Genomic DNA, 10,665 nt, shown 5'->3' with positions numbered 1-10,665 from the left:
CTCCGTCTCAAAAAAAAAAAAAAAAATTATACTGCTTTCTTTGGTGTTTATCACTTTTTTCCCAATATTTGTGAAATTCATCTATGCATGAAGCTGTAATTTCATTTTTATTCCTGTGTGATAGATTTTTCTGTTTCATTTATCATTTTATTGTTGATGAACATTTAGGCTTTTATCAGGTGTTTTTTGTTGTTATTTGTTTTTTCTTTTTTTTTTTTTTTGACCAGACTCTGTCTGTGTTGCCCATGCTGGAGTGCAGTGGCACGATCACGGCTCACTGCAACCTCCGCCTCCTGGGTTCAAGCGATTTTCCTGTGTCAGCCTCCCGAGTAGCTGGGCTTACAGGCACATGCCACCATGCTTGGCTAATTTTTGTACTTTTAGTAAAAATAGGGTTTTACCGTGTTTGCTAGGCCTGTCTTAAAGTCCTGACCTCAGGTAATCCGCCTGCCTTGGCCTCCCAAAGTGCTGGGATTACAGGTGTGAGCCACTACGCCCAGCCTTTTTTAAGTTTTGACTGTGGTAAATAATGATTATGTGAATATTCATGATGGTATTCATGTACATGGATTTCTTTTGGGCATATACCCCAGACTGAAATTGCTCTGCGAGTGCATAGGCTTATTTTCAGCTTCTGGCAGATCTTGCCAAACAGTTTTTCAGAAGATACAATCTATAATCCTACTGTCATTGTACACAAGTTCCGTTTAATTCCATATACTCTTGCCTACTTTTGATATTGGCAGTATTTTATATTTTAGTTCTTTTTGTAGGGTATATAGTGGTGTCTAATTGTGATTTTAATTTGGTTTCCTGAAGACTTCTGAGCTGAACATCTTTTCATTTGGTTCTTAGCAGTTTGGCTGTTGTTATGAAGTGCTTGTTCAAGTTACCTACTCATTTTTTCATTGGGTCGTCTTATTGTAATTTTCATATTGATGTGTAGAAGTTCCTTATATATTTTTTAAGGTACATTGTGGTAGTCTTCTCCCAGTCTGTGGCCTGCCTTTTAGTTAGGTTTTTTTTTTTGGATGTCTCTTGATGAAACATAAATTCTTAATTTCAGTGTAATATATTATCAATTTTGTGTTCTGTCTCGAAGGTCTTAAAATTAGTCTTCCAAACCTTCAAGATCTGCACTTTCCAGTACAGTAGCCAGTAGCCACATGTGTCTGTTGAGCACTTGAAATACAGATAGACTGAATTAGGATGTGCTGTAAGTGTAAAATACATGACAGATTTCAAAGACATAGTATTAAAAAGAATGTAAAATATTTTAATGATTTTTATATTGATTAGATGTTGAAGTTATAATATTTTGGATATAATGGGTTAAATAGAATAGTATGAAATTAGTTTCATCTATTCTGGAAAACTTCAAAACTACGTAATTGGCTCTTATATTTCTAGCTTCTTGAAGTATGCTTGTCCAATAGAACTGTCTATAATGATGGACATGTTCTGTGTGTACGTAGTAGACATTAGCTACATGTGGCTATTGAACAATTAAAATGTGGCCAGGGTGACTGAGAGGCTGCATTTTAAATTTAATTTTAGTTAATTTAAGTACCCATATGTGACTAGTGGCTCCCATTGAACTGGACAGTTCTGGACACTTTATCATTTTAGCATTTCTTGTTTCAGATTTATATTCACGAGCTATTAGCAATTGATTTTTGTAATGATGTGAGGTAAGGGTCACATTTTATTTATTATTTCCTTTTGTGTGGAAACCTAATTGACCAAGCACCAAGGAAAAGACCATCCTTTCTGGTTTTTAGCTTTTGTCTTCTGTTCCTTTAGTCTTGTTAGTTACTGCACCAAATACCACAGCATCTTTAATAATTCATAGAGTGAATGCTTCAATTTTGTTCCTCAAGGAACACATCTTAGCCATTCTTGGCTCTTTCTGTTTCCACATAAATATTAAAAACAGTTAATCAGTTTTCACAAAATAATTTCTGAGATTTTGACTGGGATTGTATTGGATACATAGCTTATCCAATCATAACATGATATAGCCATCCATTTATTTAGGTCTTTTATTTCTCCCAATAATTTTCTCTCAATAATATTTCTCTCAATAATTTCTCTCTTTTATATGTAAAGTTCTTGTATGTCTTTGGTTAGATACATTCCTAGCTATTTGCTACTGTAAATGTTACTATTTTTGAGTTTTGTTTTCTAATTATTGCTGGTATATAGGAATATAATTTATTACTGTCTTTATATGCAGTAACTGTACTAAACTAACTTATTAATTCTTAAAGATTCTTTAAGGCATGCTGCATAATTAATTCTACCATATGTGAATAATGACAGTTTCACTTTTCTCTGATTCTTAACATATTTTATCATGAAGGAAATGGAGTGAAACTTTCTTTTAGTGGATTGGCAACTTCTAGAGAATTTATGATTGTTTTGAATGTGTCTAGGTAGAAACTAATACTGTCTCTCTCTTTAAATCTCTTTAGGAAAAATAGAAATGAAGGTACATATGCACACAAAATTTTGCCTCATTTGTTTGCTGACATTTATTTTTCATCATTGCAACCATTGCCATGAAGAACATGACCATGGCCCTGAGGCACTTCACAGACAGCATCGTGGAATGACAGAATTGGAGCCAAGCAAATTTTCAAAGCAAGCTGCTGAAAATGAAAAAAAATACTATATTGAAAACTTTTGAGCGTTATGGCGAAAATGGAAGATTATCCTTTTTTGGTTTGGAGAAACTTTTAACAAACTTGGGCCTTGGAGAGAGAAAAGTAGTTGAGATTAATCATGAGGATCTTGGCCACGATCATGTTTCTCATTTAGATATTTTGGCAGTTCAAGAGGGAAAGCATTTTCACTCACATAACCACCAGCATTCCCATAATCATTTAAATTCAGAAAATCAAACTGTGACCAGTGTATCAACAAAAAGAAACCATAAATGTGATCCAGAGAAAGAGACAATTGAAGTGTCTGTAAAATCTGATGATAAACATATGCATGACCATAATCACCGCCTACGTCATCACCATCGTTTGCATCATCATCTTGATCATAACAATACTCACCATTTTCATAACGATTCCATTACTCCCAGTGAGCGTGGGGAGCCTAGCAATGAACCTTCAACAGAGACCAATAAAACCCAGGAACAATCTGATGTTAAACTACCGAAAGGAAAGAGGAAGAAAAAAGGGAGGAAAAGTAATGAAAATTCTGAGGTTATTACACCAGGTTTTCCCCCTAACCATGATCAGGGTGAACAGTATGAGCATAATCGGGTCCACAAACCTGATCGTGTACATAACCCAGGTCATTCTCATGTACATCTTCCAGAACGTAATGGTCATGATCCTGGTCATGGACACCAAGATCTTGATCCTGATAATGAAGGTGAACTTCGACATACTAGAAAGAGAGAAGCACCACATGTTAAAAATAATGCAATAATTTCTTTGAGAAAAGATCTTAATGAAGATGACCATCATCATGAAGTAAGTATAAAAAGATGTCTGATAGCTGCTTCATAATTCTCAGATAATTGTGGCGCATTTTAAAAACAAGATAAATAACAGTGGAGTATTAATCATATTTAAATGTATTTCCATATCTTTACCTATGAAACATCAGGTAATGTTCATGAACAGAAGACATTAAGGAATTAAAATCAGTATAAAGATTTTTAAGCCGCTGGGTGCAGTGGCTCACACCTGTAATCCCAGCACTTTGGGAGGCCGAGGTGGGTGGATCACGAGGTCAGGAGATTGAGACCATCCTGGCTAACACGGTGAAACCCCGTCTCTACTAAAAATACAAAAAATTAGCGGGGCATGGTGGTGGGCACCTGTAATCTCAGCTACTCGGGAGGCTGAGGGGGAGAATCACTTGAACCCGGGAGGTGGAGGTTGCAGTGAGCCGAGATCATGCCACTGCACTCCAGCCTGGGCGACAGAGTGAGTCTCCATCTCAAAAAAAGAAAAAAAAAAGATTTTTAAAATCTGAATTTCACTTGCATTTGTTTGTTTCTTATATTCTCAAATTTGGTTTCCTCAAATCTAAATATATTTTTAAGAAATTTTTTTTATAGTATGTATCTGAAGACTAAGTGTTTTAATGTTGTTAGAAAATGTATTCCTTATGAATTGACTCTCCAAGCTAGTCTCTTACTGTTATTATTGTTAGCCACGTTCCAGGTATTTGAAAATTAAATTTTTTAAATTGTTCAATTTGTCTTCTTGGGAAGTAACTAGAACAGTTTCCAGTTCATAAGTTGTTAATTTATTGAATTAACTATTCAGTGTTTCCAAGTCATTGATGTAGCTCCAAAGTCAGGTATTTTGCACATATGGTTAGCTTGTTTTCTCTGTGTCACTTTATGGCAAGGCCTACTTACTGATGATAATTGTTTTTTTCTCAGGCCTTTCACAGACTTAGGATGAATATAAAAAGGTATAATAATAAGAAACTAATAGTAATGGGATGTCCTGTTTTCCTTTAAAATTTTCATACTCTTGGGTACTTACACATTTGGTTGGCTCCTTGATTTTCTTTTTAACTATTCACCTTAAGCACATTCATTTTAGTTTCATTAAAGGGATGTTGATTCCTTGTTTATTCTATTTTTAGCATTCTTACTAAGTTTAGAAAAATTGTTGAATTGTTGTTCATATGTATAGAAAGTAGCACCATCAACTGTGGAAAATGACCACATCCTTTTCTGTCACTATCATTGACATATGTCTTATGTCTAGGTAAATATCTTTGTGTTTCTTCCCTAGATAAATCATCAGCTATTTGGTTTTCAGCAGTTATAAATACTGATTTTAAAATAAATCAAGATCTTAGTATGCTTTTGAAGTATGCATTCATTTTATTATTTATATTATTATTTTCAAAAATTTATTATTTGTAGAGATGGAGTCTCACTATATTGCCCAGACTGGTCTCAAAACTCCTGGCCTCAAGCAGTTCTCTAGCCTTAAATTCCCAAATTGCTGGGATTACAGTGCATTAATTATTATGACTTAGGATAATTATTATGACTTAAGATAATATCCTAGAATATTTTGTTGGTAATTACTAGATCTTATTGTTCATTTCCTCTTTGTATCACATCCATGAGGTTTGCATCATTAGACTTGTTAATGGCATTCTGATAGGTCTGATGCATACTGGGAATCTCATGATTCTGAAATGTTCAATACTTTTAATAGAGTAGTACCTTATGGTAATTGAGACCTAAGAAGATCAAAAGCAATTAAGTGGTGCTAAATAGAAAAAAATAAAATTAAAAAAAAAAACTAAGAAGAATCATTTTGTGTGTTTATAGGTTTTAGTTTTCATGTTTTTTTTTGTGTGCCATAGATAAAACCATATAGTGAGATAGCAAGTTAATAAACAAGCATGCAACCAGAGCAGATATATGTGACAAAGGGACAGTGCCAGTCTCTTTTGCCATAATTTAGATGCTTGTTTTTAACCATATGATGGATCCACACCTGTTGGCTATTTGTTTTCTGCTTTGTTTTGTTTTTTATTATTATTTTTTTCTCCTCTTTCATCAGTGTTAAGCTTACTTTTGTTTGTTTGTTTTTAAAGTACCAGTGAATGAAGCTGCCTTTATTTTTATCTTCCAGTTTTGTTCCTATCAACGGACATTGGGCTAGAATTTTCCAAAACAATACGCTTTTGGAGTGCACTTGGCAATGAAAATGTCTATATTATGGTGTATTTTAATATAAGCCATTAAAGTACTCTAAATCTATTTAATCTGTTCCACAGATAAGGATCTTGAGTCACCGATGATTGCAATTTGATAGGGAAATGATTTTTCTCATCATCCTACGAGAGTCTTGGGGATATAGTTGTGAGTCATCCTTATCCATGACAAAAAGTCATTATCTTTCATGTGTTGGAGTAGAAAATTATTAAAGTCCATGAAAAGTTTTGGGTAATATAGTTGAGTGTATCCCTGTTAGAAATTCTTATTAAAAAGTTTTATTTGTAATAGATATCTATGTATTACAGATTATTTGCAAGTAATATTTAGAATATTTATTAGGCAGTAATTTATTTTTTTGCGTAATCTCCTTAAAGACACTCTTACTTAGTTTGTTTTATCACTTTCCTTGCAGTGTTTGAACGTCACTCAGTTATTAAAATACTATGGTCATGGTGCCAACTCTCCTATCTCAACTGATTTATTTACATACCTTTGCCCTGCATTGTTATATCAAATCGACAGCAGACTTTGTATTGAGCATTTTGACAAACTTTTAGTTGAAGATATAAATAAGGATAAAAACCTGGTTCCTGAAGATGAGGCAAATATAGGGGCATCAGGTAAGAGAAATTTTAAGTTTTTTCTCCTTAAAATAGTACTTGTAGTTACTTTTTAAACTGTAGTTGAATTAGAAAATAATCCTAAATTATTGGCTTTCTTTTGGTATCAGACTTTAAATATATTTTAATCAGGTTTAGATGCGCATGTTTAAAAGAAACTGGGGGAAGACAGGAGGCACAATATGTTTTATTTATCTCTTCTGGCATATTACAAAGGGATATTTTGCTGTGGATGGAGTACTAGATTAAAAATGATATACAGATTTGTGATAAGTTGATTATTTTTGATAAGCAAATATAAGTAATGGGACCCCTAAATAAAGTTATTTGTTCTTCTAATTACTTAACATTTATCAGGATGCCTTTGTTGAAAAGCAAAGATGATTTAAATTTTAAAGACATAAAAAGGGAAGCTACTGTGTGTAAACTCAAGGAATGTCTGAGAAATGCCTAATAAACTTGGCACGTGAACTTTATTATGGGCATTTCTAGAGAGTTTCAACTAGGGTAAAACCAAAACTATTTTTAAATTTCTCTTAGGCTCTTTTTTTGTGGTACCCACTTGGCTCCACCTTGGTGTTCACAGGTACCTCCCACTTAATATTTCAAAACTTATACTCCACACAAAATTTGTACCCCTTAATGGATCCCAAATATCATTACATTTCATTCTTTTGATAAAATCTGGACCTCTTTGACTTTCTTTTTCTCTTTTTTTTTCTTTTCGTTTTTTTCCCATTCTGTCATCAGGTATGAAGTCCAGTTAAAGCTATCTCTTCAGTATCTTCTAACTCCATCCACTCTGTCGTAACAATTCTGGATTTTCTTGGTTATTGGATTGTTGAAATAACTTCATAACCTTCCCTGCCTGTGTTTGTGTCCCCTTGCAAGACATTCTTAGCACTTAAACTAGATTTATCTTTCTAAAATGCAAAGAGATTCTGACACAGAATTTTTTCTTTATAGTGATAGCTAACATTTTGTTAATACATACTTTTAAAATCTTATTTACTTAAACACATATTGCAGACACTGTTCTAAGCTGAATTCATTTACTCCTCACCACACTTTTATGAGGCAGGTAATGTTACTCTTCCCAGTAACTTTTCTAATATCTCAGAGCTCATAAATGGTAGTACTGGGATTCAATCCTGTAACCATTTTGCTATCTTATGTGCTGTTTTAAATGCATTTTTTTCCCCACTAAGTTTTAGCAGTAATCCTGTGAGGGAGAGATTATATGATTCTTGTTTCTAAAAACAAGATAAGGAAACTGACAGAGCCCATAAACCCTAAGGTTTGTCTGATGAAACCTCTGAGTATCTAATCCCTATGACATTGTCTTCCAAATTAAGTTAGTTCTGATACCACCTTTGTGATTTTTCCCATGTGTCTTCACACTACTTAATACTTTGTATTTTCTCACTAATATATATTTTTTATATCTCTGGAACATGGATTTGACGTGATGTGCTAGTTATATTTTTTCTCATCCATTTTAGGAAACTGCATCATGCTATATTGTTCAGAGCCCTTTACTTGGCCCACAAGGCTTTCCGTAATATGATCCTCCCTGTGTGTCTTGACATTCTTACCCCTCATCATTCATTTCTCTCCTCTTTTCTCAGTTCTAACGATAATAAACTACTGTTAATAGATTGTGCCATTTTTCTCCTGTCCCTCTCTCCCTCTTCACTTTCTAAACCCCCGTGCCTGACTGACGACTGTGATTCCTCAAAGATTCAGTTCAAGTATTGGCCCCTCTGGGTAAACTTAGTGACCATACTAGGCTAAACTATGTTCCCTTCCTTGACACCTCTAGATGTCTCCCTCATAGTAGAGATCTTGGGGGATCTTAATAATTAAATTAATCTGTTTTTGTTGGACTTTAGTTGCTTTAATACAGTGACTAAACCTTTTAAACTCTAATGTTGATTGAATGAATACAATTGCTTAATATTAGTCTGTAAGCGTTCAGTTATAATCCAGGAAATACACTTGTTGAAATGTGTCTTTGAAGATCATTATGTGAATGTATCAGTCAGCTTGGTATACTTTGATAATGAATGTCCTCAAAATTAGTTTTGAGAACTTCTTTTTTTTAACCATAAAGTAATGAAAAACTGATGGAATTACTGTGAACACAGTTCTGGATGAAATGCCAGATAGGGTGGCTTTAGAGGATAGTAGTAAAATGAGCAAAATGATTTGTATGAATATGGACTTAAAACTGAATTCTGGCATAATAAAGTATTGATAGGACAGAATTTTAAACATTTCATAGTGTAGGAATAAGGTAGATATCCCATTCCAGTATGTAAGAATTTCATTTGCGATAAAGATACAAGTAAAAGGAAATATTATTACATAAAAAGTAAAGTCTTTTAGGCACCTACATTTCTATTTCTGATTAATATCTTTGCAGTAGGAAAATAAATGTAGACTAGATAAATGAATCATAATAATCTATGTTCTCTACTAAAAATACAAAAAATTAGCTGGGTGTGGTGGCGTGCGCCTGTAGTCCCAGCTACTTGGGAGGCTGAGGCAGGAGAATTGCTTGAACCAGAGAGGCAGAGGTTGCAGTGAGCCGATATCGCACCACTGCACTCCAGCCTGGCAACAGAGTGAGACTCCATCTCAAAACAAAACAAAAACCTATGTTTATTGGGACTTTACCATGTGCTGTACTAAACATTTTTACAAGGATATTTCTTTTAATTTATTAAACCCACTATACAGGCACTTTCATTTACTTTCATTTGGTGAGGAAAAGGAGGCTTAGAGAGTAAGTCAGGTAACTTGCCCAAGGTCACACAAACTGCTGCCAGGTAGCAGAGCCATGCTATGAACTATAGTATTCTCCTTCTACAACATATAATCATAACCACTGTGCTGTAATTCTTATACTTCCTGCTCTACTGTTTCCTCCTGAAAAGGTTTTGGAGAGTGCTTTCCTAGAATATAAGTGGCAGAGAAATGAGGCAAGTTTTATAGAATTATTTTTACTAGTATTTTGACAGATTTGCAAGTATTGTTTTAAGTATAGATAAGTTGGTGGTTTAAAAAAATCTAAGAATGGTCTTCTTGATAAACAAGTGGGGCCCTGTGGTAAGATCAGTAAAGGCAGAGAAAAGTGGGTCTTTGAACTAGATTTGAATTCTGATCTTTGAATAGATAAATTTGTCCTCTTTCTTGACTTCATGCTTACTGATCTTGGTGGATGAATAAGCGCCCTGAGAGGCCTAGTCCCTCTCAGGTGCCTGTAAATTCTCACTGTGGCAGGAGAAAGGGGAAGCTAGGTCTGAGATTAAACTTAATTACAAATAAAATAGATTTATTTGTTCCTTACAGAGAAAAATGGAGACTGAGACTGATCTAAAGTTAAAACTAATAGCTTTTTTCTTATTTTGAAGTCTTCTGAAAAGCTTCTTGTTCTTTGTTGTTATGTTACCCGTGGATTACTATATTGCCATAGTCAATATATTCTAATGAAGCTGTTGACAGATGCTTGACTATAGTAATATTGAAAGTTACAGCTTATTCAATCTGAAAAGCCTTAGAGGAAATTGTATTTGCTTTGAAAACAAATATGTTACTAATAGTGAATATTGATTAGTTGTTTGCAGGTGGTTATTAGCATTGTCAGAAATGCAGCTTGAATTAATTATGTGCTGATAGATGTTAATAATTGTTAGAGATAATGCCCTGCTAGTAATTAGTTTTAATGACTACTGCACCATTAAGAAAGGTTAACTTGTTCTATATAAATCTCCCATAGTGGCACAGCTACTACCTCATTAACTTTGTTCAAAGACTGCTGTAAACCTAATATGCTATATACTGTGTATGGTAGAAATCGTTTGTTTCACAAGATTGGCTCATTTAGTCATAGAGTTGACCCTAGCTTAATTACCAAGGGGGGTTGTGAATAGGCTGCTAAGCATTTTCTGTCAATTAAAATGCTGAAGCAGTGTAGAAAACTGCCATCTTGCACATGCTTTGAACCAAGTTAATTAGAAAGTTTCCACAGATGAGCGCTTCTTTTTAAAAGAATGCATTTTCTCTCTAGATAATGAGAAAGGGAGTCAGTGAATAACTAAGCTTGAAGACCTTTAGCATTTTAAGCAACCCAATTTGCAGAATAAGTGAAGCTTGTTTCAGACATTTGGCGCTTTTTTATTGCATATGGTATCTTGGGTACATATAAAGAAAACATTTATTAGTGGTCTTTAATAGTTTGTATATTGTTTTATATAAAGTTTTAAAAGATACCTTTTGTTTTGTTTTGCTTTATACCAAATGAATTGTGATTAAATTTAAGCA

At 33.9% G+C, this 10,665-nt stretch overlaps 1 protein-coding gene across 1 annotated transcript in view; it reads left to right on the top strand.

The window, feature by feature from the left end:
- SLC39A10 (solute carrier family 39 member 10) overlaps positions 1 to 10,665 on the top strand; it is an 86,243-nt gene that overhangs the window by 19,781 nt on the left and 55,797 nt on the right. The window contains 3 exon segments of the mRNA XM_017863754.1: positions 2,475 to 2,682; positions 2,684 to 3,491; positions 6,132 to 6,339. Coding sequence (XP_017719243.1) covers positions 2,475 to 2,682; positions 2,684 to 3,491; positions 6,132 to 6,339 — 1,224 coding nt within the window.

Source organism: Rhinopithecus bieti, unplaced genomic scaffold (assembly GCF_001698545.2).
Source record: "Rhinopithecus bieti isolate Rb0 unplaced genomic scaffold, ASM169854v2 scaffold_64265, whole genome shotgun sequence".
NCBI lineage: Eukaryota > Metazoa > Chordata > Mammalia > Primates > Cercopithecidae > Rhinopithecus > Rhinopithecus bieti.
Note: the sequence above shows the minus strand (reverse complement) of the source record. Positions and strands in the feature narration are given on the sequence as shown.